Here is a 16,288-nt window from a genome sequence, read left to right as displayed (position 1 = left end):
GCCAGATTGTCAACTAGCGTGCTTGAATGTCTATATGTCAAGGTAAGAGCAGTAACTACTGTATAACGAAGTGTAAACAAGTAGTAGCTTCATGCAAACAAATAGTACCACACAATTAGAATTGGTTTATACAGAGTATAAAGTGTGTTACAAATCTTCAATGGGCATTCCATCCCAAGCAGTTAACTTCCCGCAGACAACAAGATGGAAGCTTACCGCGATATGTAGCTTTCTACTGTACGCAACTATTCACACCGGTATAATACAACAACAGATTTTAAGTGCCTAATAAATGAACAAACATGTGACGGAGAATCCTAAAACCAAATTCTCCGACTCAGAACTTAGCTACTAGACTGTCCTTTCCTCTTAAACTTCATGCTTTTTTCACTTACTTGCCGCTTCGGATCTGGATCCACCAGCAGTACTCTGGACATAACATAAGCCAAGAGTTCTTCATTATGAGAGAACGTAAAATCCAGATGGGCATACTCAAGCTCATTAAATGACACATTCACACCAGATTTCTTCATTAGTCTGTAATGCTTTCTAACCATCGACGGCTTAATTACAGTGTCCTTCCTTCCAGCAACTAAATCAACCGGTATATTGATGAACCCGTAGTACTCGCCTAAATCCAACGGCTCTGGAGATCCATAAACGTCTAAGTTGGCAGATGCACTCCCATAATCATACATTCTGAATTTCCCGGAACGCTTCATTTGTGCTAGGTGAAGGGCCAAATTGAAGGACACACCGGGCATGTCATTCATGTTGTAGTGAGGCAAGCCTAACACACCAACCCAATTTGAGCTGTCTCCGCCAACAACGTAACTCATTAGGGTTTGAACCACTCCTCCAACTGCAGGGTAGTTATGAAAGTCCCGAGCCAATTTGTTCAACAACATCCGGAAAAACCTCGTGGGAATGTAGAAGGCTGGTATAAGAGGAGCCATTACAGGAGCGAATGTAAGGAAGAAATACTCCACTAATGTGAAAACTATATTGGAGTCATGATGAAATCCGGCAGGTGAGAGTAGAATTAATCTTGAGAGCCTATGGGGCTTCTCCTCAATCTGTCGTGTGACCACATACATTAGCATAGCAGCCCCACCCAAGCTATGGCAAATAGCACAAAGTTTGAAGGGCTGGTTGTTGTCTGTCTCTTCCATAATCTCCGGCTGGCTAAGTTTCAGTTCAGATGTTTTAACCTGGTAAATCTTCTCTATCATAGCTGGAATATCCTCAGTTCCATGCTCATTGATGGAATATCGCCAATATCTGCATTAATTGCTATTTGCTAATTTCAAACTCATCGATGGGACTACAAACTTCGCACAATGAATGCAAAATGGAGTTTTGACAATAGATCAAGAAATAGTGCACTTACTGTTGTGAGGAAATATTCTTATCATTGTGCTCACGGGAAACCAAACCACGAAAATTTCCCAGAAAAACATCATATCCTGCAGTATATTGAGATAAGTCAAAAGATCATGTCTAACAGTTGATGTTATCCACGGCCAAAAAAAACACTGACATGATCTAAAAATTGCAAGTCCTTGAAGAAAATTTTGTACCTTGATCAAAGGCTGCAAAAGCCGGAGAACCAACAACCCCGTTAGACACCCAACTGGACAAGAAAATCTACTAGTGAAAAGCAGGAAATAGGTCCATAATATATCCAATTATCAAAACAAGGAAAACCCATCGTACACAGTATTGAGAACATGGTAAAAATTAAAATATTTTTGGAAGAAAATTAGAAGATATGAGTCAGAAAAATTATACTAGGGCAAGATGTAATTCCATAACTTAAATGAACAGCAACATGAAGATCAATCCAAGCCATAAATGATTCATAAACAGCTATAGACATGAACTTTGGATTTGTAAATGAAGCAGCACTCAAGACCATTTTGAGAATCCCCAGCACAGGAAGCTACAGACTATACTAAAGTGGAAACACTACAAGCAAAGAAGGAAAACAACCAAAATTAATAATGAATGCCCAGTGCTTACCCCATTGATGAATCCAATATGCCATGCTGTAAATAAACTGCCTTCCGGGCATCACGTCTGTGGCAAAAGTTGACCCATAAAACACCAGAGTTGCAACAAGATCACAAACTGAAATAGAAATTGAGTAAAATATACCTAGGGATTCTTTCCAGAAGAAGCACATAGCCATCAGCAGTGATGACATGAATAGCTTCATATGGGTACCTGAACAGGTGGCATGGTGAGAGGGTGCAAGAGAAAACACCTCCAACAAGAGAAAAGAAAGAAGCCAACAGCCTTTTAACTATTACCCGAGCTCAGTTATGACATCTTGACATGTCCGAGCATCTGTATTTAGAGAATGATGAAAGGAAGTTCCATTTTGAGTTTCAGCTGGCTCAGTCTCAGGAGCAGAGGCATCCGACCTGCTGCCACGAATATCATCACTGCCAGTGCTACAAGGAAAAAACCATCTCCACAGTATTGCGATTACTTCTAGCGGTGAGAGAAGGCAGCGTGCTGCCTTCTGAACAATATCAAACAGAGCCTCTATAAAGATTTCAATGGCTAGATGAAGATCCTGGATCAGTGTAAATAAATCAAACTGATGAGCACAAGGAAAGCATCTCTAATTAAAACAGCAGACCATCTCATAAGGAATCAACCACGCTACTCTTCACCATACCTCAATTACTCCACGTCGTCTGTCGGTTGTCCGGTGTATGATGTGATCTTTGAGATTGTGCAACTTCTTTACAGAGCTTATGTGTGAAGACTTCTCACTTTCCGTTGACAAAGAACCCCTAGCACTACTAGAGTCGGAAGAATAGAAAAGATGAGATACTGTGGCCAACAGAGTCTTTGCTGGTAGCAAAATGCATGAAAGTATGAGTCTTATCCAACCCATCGTTTTCCCATCATTTCTGCTGAAAGAACTAGCTCTTGAAGCACGCGAGCTTTGAGACAATGGAGAAGGAGGACATATGTTGTCATCATCACTATATTCTTCCTCCGATGAGTAATCAATGCTTGAAGACGAATCAGAATCCACAGAGAGTTCATGGATGAATTGATTGAAGGAGGACACACCACTGGATCAAGTACAAAAACAAGCGCAGAGAAAGTTCATCAGTGTGAAGATCAAAATAGTATTCCGAATAAAGAATATCCGACAGGAAAACAATGGTTAGATTAAAACCCTACATCAGTAATTTTTCCTACAAACAAAAAAGCCTGTTATGCCTGATAAATTAAGAGGGGCGTGATAAAACTCTGGCACATAATGGGTGCTCTCTTTTTATTTTTCCCACCATATTTAATCAGCAACTCCTCATGCAAGCTGATGAATCAACCAAAGCAGAAGCAAAAACCAAGATAAACTAAACTAACTTTTCCATCCATCGTGGAAAACGAGGTCCGCGAAAAGTTGGCCTGATCTCCCATCCATGAACACCTTCTAGAATATTAGCCTTCCCAGGCAAGATGGTCAGTAGGAGTGCCGAAACCCCATTAATGAGCCTCACTATATTGTTCAAGGATTCATAAGTAACCGTTTTAACCGACCTGCACTACAGAGGAACAGAAATGGAATTACTCATTATTTTAATTGCAAAAGAGGTGCTTCACAGCTTAGCCAACATTATATACAACAATACACAATCAAGATCCATAACTGACCAGAAACTGACAATGCTTAAAAAGTCATCAGTCGACAAAGATGAGGAACAAGTGGTCGACACAAAGAACGGGAACTGCAAATGTAAAGAAAGATAAAGTTATATCCTCAAAAATCATACTAGATTCTGCTCTAAACCTTACAACACCGATCCCGTCAAGCACGATCAGTCCACGCCTCCAACCGCAAATGTTCGCAATTCACAACAAATTCATGCAGAACCCCGTTACCCAGATGAGAATTTGTCGGACGACGCACGAGTAAAGATTCTTTGTGTAAGTCCGGAGACAAGACATAAGAACGTTGCTGCGCTAGGACCAGAATCACTCAGAGCATCCTTTAAGGGCCACGAACATTCATCATGACATTCTTCCCTTTGTGGGCGCAAATCGATTTCATTCAACTATCTATCCATCTATCGACGAATCTATCTAAGACAACCCAAGAAGAGGGAGAAATTCCAGCAGAGAAGAACCCGGAATCTCATATCATTTCAATCTTTCTTCGTCTCCAACAAACAACCCATGATTCGATGATAGGAAAAAAGAGATCATAGCGGTTCGATTGTTCCCGGGTCAAACCTCCAAGAACCGCAGCGCAGGAAGGGGGGAGGAAAAACAGAGACACCAATCCGAGAGGGAAAATGGGGATGAATGTGGAGGACTCACTCTTTAGTGACTGCGAGCACGTTGTCAACGAGTCGCTGCATATCACGAACCCTCCCCCGTGAACTTCGCGATCCTCTGGTCTGGTATCGTGCAATGAATTTACGAGGCAACGAAGGGAAGGGAAGGGAGGCGGTGGAATTATAACTGTGAGTTTCTTCTTGTTCTTCTTCAACCATCACGCGAGAGGTGGGCACTGGGCAGGTACATATATGTATGAACGCAAAGGCAGATTCTTGAAACGAGAGTCGGATGGATTAATGATTTTAACATCCATTTATCAATTAGTTTAAGACCGAGATTTCAGGAAAGAGGAAGGCGGGTGGCGGGCTGGGGAAGGTAGCGATCGGCGGGAGAGGGAGGCGCGTGTGATTGCAGGGGCGATGCTCGCCGTACGTTGCGAGTCGGCTGCCTTTTCTCGTTAACATCTTTGGGTCCGGGGGGGCATGCAGGAATGCCACGTGGGGAAGGGGGGGGGGGGGGGGGGAAGCCGGCGATTGGCGGGAGAGGGAGGCGCGTGCGGTTGCGACGGCGGATGATGCTTGCGAGTTGCCGTACGTTGCGAGTCGGTCGCGTTGCCTTTTCTCGTTAACCTTTTGGTGGGAGGCCATGCGGGGACGCCACGCGGGGGGGACTGATTGGGCCGGGGCGATAGGTGTCGTTTTCGGGCTCATTCGCGTTCGCGGGGATCGCTGCACGTGGGCTGGCGGGGCAGATGCGAACCTTCGGCGGGGTGACCACGTGGACGGTCGAGATGGGATGAGAGTGGATAAGTGGGGAAATGCTCCCTCATCTGATCTGTCGGCCGAAAGAAGCAAGGCCAAGTTGAACGGTCCAAAAGACAACGCCACGGAAAGAGATGCCATCCACATTTCCCTTCTCCGCAATAAACAATTTAGGAACGCCAGAAAACACGTCAAGATCGACGGATCCAGTTGATTAGTAAAATAGGGAGATTAGGAGACATAACCGTCATCCCGACACGCAAGACCAATCCAAGATGAGTGGATGACTAACCCTCACGCTATCTCTTCGAGCAATAAAAATTTGATAAAATTGGAAAAAGCCGTATTCAATTGACAGATGCCCATTTCCGAATTTAGTTGTATGCTTCGTGTTAACTTGCCTGAAGTGAAAGCAACAAATACGGTTCTTTGGAATTAATCTTCTCCCATTGGGTTGAGCTTATTCTTCTCCCTGTCGATTCGACCGAAAACACGCATTTTAGAGTAAGTCAATGATCAAACCGTAAAGTTGAGTTCACAAAAGGAGATAGAGAGAATCCAAGTTGAGTGCACAAAAGGAGAGGGAGAGAGAGAATTCAACCGACACTGCGCTACTCGTTGACAATTAGATGCCATCGGCGGTGGTCGCAGGAGTTAAAGAAGCATCGATACGAAAGATTGGAGGAAACTAAGGAAAATTTTCCTGGAGTTCCTTAATATTCGCTATGCTCGCTTAAACAGAAGTTTCGGTTCTTACGGAAACTTAAATGGAAGCCCGTCAACGTGCCCTAACGATAAAGAGTAGTAGTGACAAAAATTCATAAATCTAAATCATCATATTGAATTATACTGCTATGCATAGGGAAACCTCGGTAGGTTTCTTTAAATGGGTAAGTAGCTCGGCTTCTCTTTTTATCCACTGGTGCAAGTTATCAGATTCGCTCGCGATTCATGTCTTCTTAGAAGTTTGCAATGTACCCTGACCTAAAAGAACAGGCATCTGAAGATTTCAACTCTGATTCGCAAGTAGTTTCTTATTGAGTGCTCATTCATGGGTGCAGGTGCCCGTCGGACAGTGAGAAGCAAGAGAAGCTCACATATTCGGAAGATGGTTCGCGACAGAGAAACAAATGTAGAGCTTTGGAAGATGCAGATACAACCGCAGCAATTTTATGTTCAGGTTCACGATGAATAGTAATTCATAAGAATGCTATGTGTAATGATTGACTCGCAGGAAATCAATCTCAACCAGTCTCGACTCCAGGGATCCACTTAAGCCGAGCGCGGATATTCATGAACTGATTTTCTAGTGTAATCCAGCAAGTGGCTCGCATAACTTTATCGAGATCTTTGGTTACGCGAGAAAAGAATCGAAAGATTTACTTCACTATGATTTATCTCCAGAGCGCAATTGCTACATCTGAGATGTTGCCAGCAGTGTGCCTTCACCCACATCACTGTCTTGAGTAAAGGCAAATTCTGATACCAGGGCCAGATGATCGCTCCCCACTTTCTGCACGATCAAGATTAAACCACATTTCGTTGCAGGAAAAGAAAACGATTAGTCCGGATACCAAGGGGTAATTTATCTCAGCATAAATCAACTCAAGCGCGAAGGTGGCAACCAACCGGGAATGCTCATAAATCGAGAAGCACTTCGATTTGATAGGAAAATGCACAGAGATAGATGCGTGCAACTGCTACCTATGAACTAGGTGAACAAATCCCTTGATAATTTACTGATCTTATATGTTGCCTAGTTGCACACTGTTTCCTGAATTCTATAACTCAAGAACAAGAGAAAATGGAGTAGAAGGCAGACCAACCAATCAAAACTACTCATGCGGACGCAGTATTCTTCGGGGTTTGAAACTTGTCCAGCTGAACAATACGAGTAGCCAACCATCACCAGGGCATCATCCAGATTTAACTCTTGGAACTATAGCTCTTCGATAAGTTTTAAGTAGTCTTCAGATTATTTACTTAGGACTGTGTTGCTAGCTTTCCTAAAGATCCAAAAGGTTCAATTTTGTTGCTCGTCTATGGATCAAATTCTACTGGTTTTCTGTTACTACGAAACTTTGCATGTTTTTATCTTACTAAGGAAGATCATCTACCAATAGTAACATATAGGATGAGACTGCAAACAATGATTCTTGAGCAACCCCTATGAATGTCACAATCTTAAATTAAGTCCTTCTTACTTTGCATGGCAGACCACCCGCTCTCCGAAGAATATCAACTGAGGGAGTGTCCAGAACTCTCGTAGGTACAAGACCCTTTGAGTACCTGTACCGAGCATTAAGCACACATAGAAACGGTCAATTGATAGTCTCTCAACTGCTCTCTCGAAATACTGATCATCAAACTGTTTTAATGCACGAGGGTTCGTCATGTGTAGTCTATCCTCCTATACAAGTTTTAGCTTGATGATAACATTGTCACCTTTAGCTGAGCATTGTTGGGTCAATGAGGAATACATTAACTGAAAGTAAAGGAAGAAATCTCTTCCAAGAAAATGTCAGTGTAATTTCAATGTCCAACCACGACTTTAACAAATGGATCTGTTTGAGACAAGGGAACAAACAAGACAAATTTCACATAACCAATAGTGCCACAGCCATTATGGAATAGGCCTCCTCTGCAAATGAGACCTCTTAGACATTTAACGTCTTGCGGCTTCTTAAAGTTAAACCTCTAATAGAGGTTATGACTTGTCCGAGTGCTTAAGAATTGCATCAATCCATGCAATGCTTTTACTGTGACATAGAATCATTTCTTAGACTCTTGACTATTTTTTATGCACCATTTTATTTCCATTTCCTAGCCTAATCGATGGATTCTCTGGGGAGAATCAAAGGCCTTTTTTACCCAAGGTAGACCAGACTATACAAGTATATACCAATTACTATTTATACAAACTGATATTTGTAACAGTAGTTTGTCATAGATATAAGGGATAATGACACAAACAATCCCCAAACTTTGACTCAATGTGCAATTGGTCCCTGAACTTTTAATTTGTTCAATGTAGTCCCTGAACTTTAGCCTAATATTCAATGTGATCCCTGAACTTTTAATATATTCAATGTAGTCCCTGAGCTTTAGCCTAATGTTCAATTTGGTCCCTGAACTTTTGGTATATGTTCAATTTAGTCCATGAACTATATGAAAATATACAATATAGTCCCTGAACTTGAATTAATGGAAGGACTACATTGAACATTTTTGTAAAGTTCAGGGACTATATTGAACATGTACCAAAAGTTCAGGGACCACATTGAACAAATTGAAAGTTTAGGGACCACATTGAACAATGAATTAAAGTTCAGGGACCACATTGAATAAATTAAAAATTCAGGGACCAAATTACACATTTGAGTCAAAGTTCAGGGACTGTTTGTGTCATTTTCCCTAGATATAACTGCTTGATGTCATATTCTCTTTGCATCCAATTTGTAATAATACTATACATAGATCGTTTGTAGCTTTTACTAAGTTATATGTCTAATTACTTATAAGGAGAGGAGATTCTGAGGAGCTTATGCTGTCAAACCCACGTTTTTTTATTTCAACTATCTTTCTTTTTCATCTTCACTTTACTGATGGTTTATCTTTTAGTTAAACCTACATCACTTACCATATATAGTCAACTGTCCCAAAAAATTTTGAGTGGTATGAAGTTGCAAGCGGTTCACCATTTGAGTCCCTTGTTCTCGCTGATCCCTGAGAATATTCAAATTTGAAAAACCCTCATAATCAGATATCATCATTCTGGAGAGTAGATGAAAAGCATAAATTGCCCTATGCAGCAAAATTAAGAGATAAGGAACATACCCTTATCGTGGCGTAGGAGCTCTTAAGATTCAATGGATGGGTAACAACCTCACCTTCAGCATTACCACTAGCAGTTTTGATCTCTTCATCAGTCCAGCAACATGTCAAAAATCTATGATGAACAACATTTCAGTATAGAAATCTGACAAACGTGAAATAACATTTCTAGCCATATAAAGTGCAGGAAGAGAAATCAAGCTACTTTTTTCAGATTGATATGTAGTGTCAAACTACTAGACAAGCAAAATGGAGCTTCTCGCATATTCAATGTAAGCAGCAGCTTGACCAGAAGCGGCAAAAAAGCAAATCCAATTGATATACCTGTCTATCAGAAACAAAGAGTTACTTAAGTCCTGCATTTCACCAAAAACTTGAGCAGGGTGGCAGCTTCTTTGGCCAGATAATTCCCTTCGGTCATAAGACACGATATCCAGCTGCAAATGAGGTTCAAATTCATTTCAAAAAGTAGCAAGACTTGGAATATAACATATGAGATGATGCATGAAAGAGAGTAATATTTGACATCATTAGCACAAAGATCAGAATAATGACGAGAAGCACACCTTTGATGTTGACAAGAACTTGTATAAGGCACTCTGTCATTAGCAAGTAAAATATCAAGAAATGAAGGAATTCCAATTGACGGAGGATCAATAAAATTACTGTGTAAGATTTCTACCTGCGGAGTGGTGTTAAAATCACCAGCAAGCAGAACGGGAATACTACCCCATTTTTCTGAGAGACTATTTGCCCTTGAGGAAAGGTGACGAATCTGAAATGTAATCTCACATTTGAATGAGCAAAAGCAATTGTTCAGGATAGCCATCTAACTAACCAAATGCATTGTGGGACACTTCCCCGCCTCTATTTCAAACAACATAAAAGATCCATATATTGCATTCGTAAATTTCGAGATACAAACTCTCCTTAGAAGTTGCTAAGATAAAAACAATTAGACGTTTAGAACTTCATTTATCATGCATTCTAGCAAACGAAAATTAATTTGTTTATGTTCTAAAGGCATGCACGGGCAAATCACCACATTTCAGCTTTTTACGCCACATTCAAGAATTCAGCCAAAAAACAAAATTAGCAAGACCGGAAAGGTCTTTTATGGTAAAGACATTCTTTGATGTGTTCATCCTCCATCTTGTCCAAAAAATTTTGTCTTCCCATCTGTTTCATATGAAAGAGCTGTAACTCATCTGTTACACTCCACAAACTCCAAACTGCCTCCAAGACATGAAGCCACAATCACACTCTTAGGATCATATGAATGCTTTCCAGTTTACAAGCAAGTAGCAAAGTAAATATCCTAGCAAGATACTCCCAGGATCTTAGGTTCCTCTTCTAAGCATAACAACAGAGGTCAATCATCAACGCACACATCTTTAATATTTTGAATTTCAGGTAAGATACAAGAGAAAACAAGGTCGCAACTTACTTGTCCTAACTTTACATCTCCTCTACTCGGGTTATAAAGTACGTGAATATTGCCAACAAGCAGTTGCTTTGACTCCGCTTTGCACGCCTTCCTGCAGGAAAAGAAGTGAGATGTGAAGAGAAAAGCAGTTTTTATCCAAATGAGTGTGAACAGAAAAGTAGAAAAAACAATAGATGAATTATCAGAATCAGGACAGGTGTACTGAATAAATGGAAGAGCCATAATTGATCTTGTAGAAAGAGTTAAATCAAATGTAGGTCAGTTTGAGTAAACTCTTACTCAAGCTTGGCCATCTAGATGCCTACCTGAAAGACGGAAAGCTGTGCTACATTATCACGAAGGCCGAGTTCTTTAAACTTGATGCTCTCTTCTTCTAATAGCCAAAACCTATTTTAGAAAATTTCAGACAATTGCAGTTAGCCAATATAGCTTTGTAGGGAGCTTGGTAACTCATGCCTCGTTAGTGTTAACTCACTCGTTTGCTTTCCAAAATATAGCACAACCATCAACAGCATCTCCAGTGCGTCTCTGCCATTTTCTTAATAGGTAAGCTCTGGATGCCTTTAGCCAACTATATAGTTAGGCAATAAAATCTTGGGAAAACAACGACCTTATAAGAACCAACATATCCTGCTTTCTCTAGAATTTTCGAGAGCTCGAAATACTTGTCCACCTCCTACAATCAAGCGAGCACTGATCAGTCTCCTTCTATTCCAGATGTTATGCCACCAGAGTTAGCACGGATACCTGATGAAAGATCAGAAAATATACCTGCAAGCAGATTATGTCCGGATTCCATCCAATCAGCTCTTCGCATATAACACGTTTACGCCATTCCCATTTCATGTATTGAGATGGAATATCTGTATATAGATCTCTGTGCTTCGAAGCATTTTTATCTCCCAGAATGTTGTACGAAACCATGGTAAATTTCGCTGAAACAAACACACGGAACACCAATGGCAATCAACCTCTTACATACATAACGAACCATAAAATCACAAGAAGATATAAATTAAACCAAAATTGACAACACCGCCGAAGAATCTCATCTATAACCTGCCTATAAACCATTCCAGTATACTAGATTGGGAATTGAGAGAGCTCTGCTTGGTGGATACCACAACCTGAGCAATTAGCAAAATCATTTGGAACTCCACATAATCACAAACATCGCGAGGTGAGACGTGACCTAAATTTTCCACATTAAGACTGCAATTGTCAATTTCCGACTCGGTATATCGCTCTCATCCGCATCAAAGCGGAGATGCACTAAACAAATCATTCCGCCATTTACATCCTCGTTCAGCAGCTAAAAAGTGATTAAGGCAATCCGAACTGACTGCCGCGATCTGCGAAATCAACGCTCGAGCTTGCAAAGCTCTCCGTAGTAAAAAAGGAGAAGCTGGCCGAGAATCTCGGAAAATGACATACTTTGAGAAGCGAGCGGCTGATCGGCCTCGATCCAGCGGCGGACGATCTCCGGCGACGGCCGGTCCTCCGTCGGTACGCGTCTGAGAGGATTGTACCATCGGCGGCCGTAGGAGCGAGCGGACGGCGAGGACGAGGGCCTCGTGGAGTCGCCGGAGCAGCAGAGTGCGGTGGATTTGCACGAGAACGAGCGCGACGCAGGCCTCGTGGAGAGATGAGCTGGAGAGAGCCTGGTGGACAGAGGCGAGCGCGCGCAGAGCCACGAAGGAGGAGGAGGAGGATGACGACGACGAGAAGCAGCTTCGAAGCCCATCGATCTTCGGAGCGAGGAAGGAGAAGGAGAAGGGGTGTGGCCTGCTGTGCAGTGCAGTGCGATGTTCGTCGCCTTGGATAAAACGGATTAAGAATTGGCGGTTGGAAACTGCGAGGCAAGAGCTTGTTTTTATTTTATGGCGGATTTTTCGCTTTACTTTTCTATAATAGCGCTGGAGTTATTAGAAAATTTATATCTTAATTTACGTATTAATCATGTTTTCAAAAAGTTTGAAGTGTTTTGCATAAAGTAAAAGTTGGAATCTGGAAATGCATAATGCTTCGAAAAATATGATATAGCTATAGAAATTACACAGAGTAATTTTTTTTTTCTTTTGGCATTCGATGAGAAACTTCGTATCTGATCAACATGAAATTTAAATTGCATCGCGTGTTGCTTTTGAAGCGATGGTGTTATTTTTCTTCCTCGTTGCTATATAACGAGCATCCATGCCTATTGAGTGATTTTAATCGCCTCGAATATAAAACAAATCCTGTTCATGTCCTTGGGGCAAAGCTTTACTCAAAAGGATGAAGAAAGTGTTTTATGGATCCGGCACAATGATCAATGTGGTATACTCAATCAATCACTTTGATTATATAACGATTCATTTTAATTAACTTTACGTGAATTTTGAAATCTCTCGCTTTCAATTGGCTTGCTTCTTCATGCACCATTGTTGCGTGACATGATGCTGTGGACATGTAAGGGGAATGTCGGGATTGGAGATTAAAAGGTTTGTCGCCACAATATCAAGCACTTTCAACAATCCCTTAAGATTAAGATGTTAGATACTATTCATTTCAAAAGAGTACCGGTTAGTGTTTGACCTGAAAATGATGGAATACAGTTAATAGGGCGAAGATGAAATGACGATGAATACGCATAAAATGCACAAATCAATGAATAGACTAATGCTCGTGGTGTTGCCATACCCACACAAGTATTTCTCCTTTGTATGACCCATCGATATTATGTAAATTCCACTTGAATTTATCAAGCAATATTTCATGTATGTTAAAATCGGAACTTATCAAGTCTATTTAAAATGACTCTAAATGTTTCACTTTTTAACATTTTATCTTTTTCAACTTTTGCAGCGCACGTAATTTGGGTGCTTCTTAATTTCAAAAATTCCCAATACATAAATCGACACATATATTCATACATAACTTCATAATTCAGATCAAAATGAATTTTTTTAAAAATTTTAGCGCAAAAACGAAACAAGCCGGACCTTAAACTTAGATGAGCCGAACTCACGTGAACCGGGTCACACGAGTCGCTGTACGGCCCAAGCTCGAAGATATATTATTATGCTCCGAATATTTTCAAAGGGCTCCTGGTCCGGCGAGCGACGTGGCACCATCGCAACGATTCGAACGATCCGCGTTTTACCAGGAAGGCCCAAAAATCCATTCCCCTCGACACCACAAAAAAAAAATCCCAACGACTTTTCTTTTTCCCCATTTTTTTTCAAATTTTTTTCCCCCAAATTGATTTTTGTTTCCGAAGCTCACTGAAAAATATCACACAGAACAGAGAGATACAGAGAGAGAGAGAGAGAGAGAGGCATCTCCGGAAGTTCCATGGAGACTGCAATCTGCGGTCGAGTTGCTCTTTCCCCACATCACGTTCTCAGCAAATCGGGTAAACACCGCATGCAATAGCGGCATCTTTGTATGTGGGTTCGCGATTCTTCCGTCGATTCGCGACGTCTTGCGTGTTTTCCTCGACCCCTTTCGTTCTTGTTTTGGTTCGATTTGGGTGTTCTCGTATCGGTCGAGGATATTGGTTCCGCGGCCGAAGGAGGCTTTCTTGGAGATTGGGGGGTTGGGCTTTTCGAGTCTTCATTTGGGTCGGTTTAATCTTGTTTTGCTCGGTGGACGAGGATGTTGCTTTACCTGTGTGGTTCTTGGAGACGCCGAGGAGTTTGTGAATACGGGGTCGAGCGAATTGTCGGAGCTTTGGATTTTATTCCGTCCTTTCTTTGAAGGTAACTGGGGACGACCGACTCTTTGTCGCGAAATCGTAATGGGCAGCATTGTCAGCGGTGGGTGGTTGGCAAACCATACGCGATTCTTGTTGGAGCTCAGGGTCTAGCGCTGCTCTCCGTGGGTTAATTTGGTCGAGACCTTGAGATAAAAGCTTGGAGAGGAAGTAGCATTGCTCCACTTTGACACAGTCAGGGAAAGATGAGGAGCTTGTTAGTTGTTTCCCCGGCTTTGCTACGCATCAAAGAAGCTCAGGATTAGGGGACTTTGATATGATTTGTTATTTACACCTAGTTAAATGGGATTGTCAGCTGATTAACCGCTTTCTAACTCGATTGCAAATGGTTTAAAGTCGGTGCGAGTGGCTGAATGTGTAATCCAGGATGGAAGACTGAAGTTGGTTATGCTTGTAACTGGTTCATGCTTCATTTGAGATTGAAGTGGGTGTAGCATGTATTAAGTCTACAAAGCATTTTGTGAATTTTCTTCCTAATATGCCGACAATTGGCATTAATCAATTATGTTCCGTAATGGAAGTTTTGTTTCTTAATCTGCATATAGGTGTAATTTGCATGTAGGTGGCATGAGCTATGCTGTTCCGCTTGCTGCATTTTTCTTGTATCTACTCTCTCCAATATGGTGAATGTGTCCTGCATCAGCAGTCAATTGTGCGTCTCTTTGATTTTTTTGTTTGTAGTTACGGCATATTTACCTTTAGTAGGTCTTTTATTTGTCATTACACATTTTCGACAGTGCTTCTTATATTTCTATGTTATGATTCTTATGTCTGTGGCAGGGGATAGACATTACTTTAATAAAAAATGCTCTCACAGAAGCAGTTTAACGACAATGTCCACCACTGCATTAGGAAAGGGTGGTGGGTTGTTGGAGAGGCCAACCGTAGAGACAACACCTGGTCGGGAGTCTGAATTTGATGTGAGGTATAGACGCTAAAATGCCTTTGGAGCTGCTCCATAATCTAGAGCCCAACTCATGTCTGTACCATTCCACAACAGAATGGTATCCTCACCATTTTCCTGTTAAATTGACTAACAATTCGCTCTCCTTGATCTCTTGGTTGAGCTATAGCCGCTATTGTGTGGCAATTAATGGGTAGAAACTGTCCTGGCCTACTCTGCTCTGCACCATTTAGACTATGGATCATTGGGTTTTCAGCATAGTTGAATAAAGGACTGGGTGTTAGGACAAGCTTTTTTATATTTTGATTGCATCCGTGCACAACCTGCATTGTGTATGGCCTTGCTCATTCTCTGATGAAATACCAATTTTTGTTCAAGTATGACTTCCATTTCTAGCATCATGGCTAAAGAAAGATGCAATGTTTCCCCAGTTGGAATACTGGGTGACTGTTATAAGCAAGCAGTATGGTGTCTGTGATGTCACTAATAAATGAGTGTGCAGTTTCTTTTTGGTCTTTCTTTTTCTCCTCTCCCTCCTTTTGATGGATGAATCTAGAGCAGCTAGGATACTTGTAACCATCGTGTTTCTATGTGTCTCAGAAAATCAAGGAAAACAGCCCCTCCATACCGTGTGATGTTGCACAATGATAATTTCAACAAGAGGGAGTATGTCGTCCAAGTGCTCATGAAGGTTATCCCTGGAATGACGCTAGACAATGCCGTTAACATCATGCAGGAGGCACATTACAATGGCCTCTCGGTCGTGATTATATGTACTCAAGCAGATGCAGAAGAGCACTGCATGCAGCTAAGAGGTAACGGGCTTCTGAGCTCTATTGAGCCTGCCAGTGGTGGATGCTGAAGTTAACAATGATGGTCAACTTCTCTATAATGCTCTTTGTAGTAGTTGCATTCGGCATCTGAGTATAGAGTCAACTCTTATGTATATAGTAGATGGAAAACGCTCATAGTAATCAAAATGCGACTCCCATATTTCAGAAACTATTATTCGGGTGTCTGATTTTCTCTCGAATGTCTCCCTATTCCTCTCCAAAAAAACGAAATCCTGCTGCCCCCGGTGCTTTTGATTAAATTGGATGTGCTCCCTTGAAACTCAATGTTCCTGTCATATTTCCATGCATTTCAACTTGTCGTTCGGATGATGTCAAGTGCATCAAAACTTCCTCATCAGTCTTCATGAACACAGGACGCAACTGCCATCGGTAACAACTGGTGGCTCGTAGTTGTTTGAGAACTGAAATGAACGAGTGCATGGGGGCGCA

At 41.5% G+C, this 16,288-nt stretch overlaps 3 protein-coding genes across 5 annotated transcripts; 1 reads left to right on the top strand and 2 right to left on the bottom strand.

Annotated features, from left to right (window-relative positions):
- Positions 1-88: 88 nt before the first annotated feature.
- On the bottom strand, positions 89-4,514 carry LOC115661506 (uncharacterized). 2 transcript variants are annotated; one of them, XM_030583769.2, is made up of 9 exons: positions 4,345-4,514; positions 3,391-3,564; positions 2,687-3,092; positions 2,313-2,581; positions 2,158-2,226; positions 2,023-2,079; positions 1,581-1,633; positions 1,391-1,466; positions 89-1,281 (listed from the first exon to the last, which is right to left on the bottom strand). In XM_030583769.2, exons 1-9 carry the CDS (start codon positions 4,383-4,385, stop codon positions 345-347), a joined length of 2,082 nt encoding a protein of 693 aa, XP_030439629.1. In that variant the 5' UTR covers positions 4,386-4,514; the 3' UTR covers positions 89-344. The 2 variants fall into 2 exon arrangements, with proteins under 2 accessions (XP_030439629.1, XP_030439634.1); XM_030583774.2 differs by having other exon boundaries at positions 3,391-3,569; positions 4,345-4,495.
- A 1,673-nt stretch (positions 4,515-6,187) lies between these two features.
- Positions 6,188-12,196, bottom strand: LOC115661972 (carbon catabolite repressor protein 4 homolog 3). 2 transcript variants are annotated; one of them, XM_030584155.2, is made up of 13 exons: positions 11,782-12,196; positions 11,119-11,282; positions 10,958-11,023; positions 10,823-10,875; positions 10,653-10,734; positions 10,348-10,434; positions 9,583-9,687; positions 9,467-9,499; positions 9,225-9,337; positions 8,904-9,015; positions 8,707-8,792; positions 7,271-7,355; positions 6,188-6,579 (listed from the first exon to the last, which is right to left on the bottom strand). In XM_030584155.2, the coding sequence occupies exons 1-13, from the start codon at positions 12,089-12,091 to the stop codon at positions 6,481-6,483; spliced, it is 1,395 nt and encodes a 464-aa protein (XP_030440015.1). In that variant the 5' UTR covers positions 12,092-12,196; the 3' UTR covers positions 6,188-6,480. The 2 variants fall into 2 exon arrangements, with proteins under 2 accessions (XP_030440015.1, XP_030440021.1); XM_030584161.2 differs by having other exon boundaries at positions 9,583-9,675.
- A 1,385-nt stretch (positions 12,197-13,581) lies between these two features.
- On the top strand, positions 13,582-16,010 carry LOC115661986 (ATP-dependent Clp protease adapter protein CLPS1, chloroplastic). The gene is made up of 3 exons (XM_030584172.2): positions 13,582-13,741; positions 14,882-15,026; positions 15,606-16,010. Exons 1-3 carry the CDS (start codon positions 13,681-13,683, stop codon positions 15,865-15,867), a joined length of 468 nt encoding a protein of 155 aa, XP_030440032.1. The 5' UTR covers positions 13,582-13,680; the 3' UTR covers positions 15,868-16,010.
- The last annotated feature ends 278 nt before the right edge of the window (positions 16,011-16,288 follow it).

The sequence above is a fragment of the Syzygium oleosum genome, unplaced genomic scaffold, assembly GCF_021117445.2.
Source record: "Syzygium oleosum isolate NSW1041296 unplaced genomic scaffold, Sole_v2.1 Sole_v2.09, whole genome shotgun sequence".
NCBI lineage: Eukaryota > Viridiplantae > Streptophyta > Magnoliopsida > Myrtales > Myrtaceae > Syzygium > Syzygium oleosum.
This window is presented reverse-complemented; position numbering and strand designations above follow the sequence as displayed.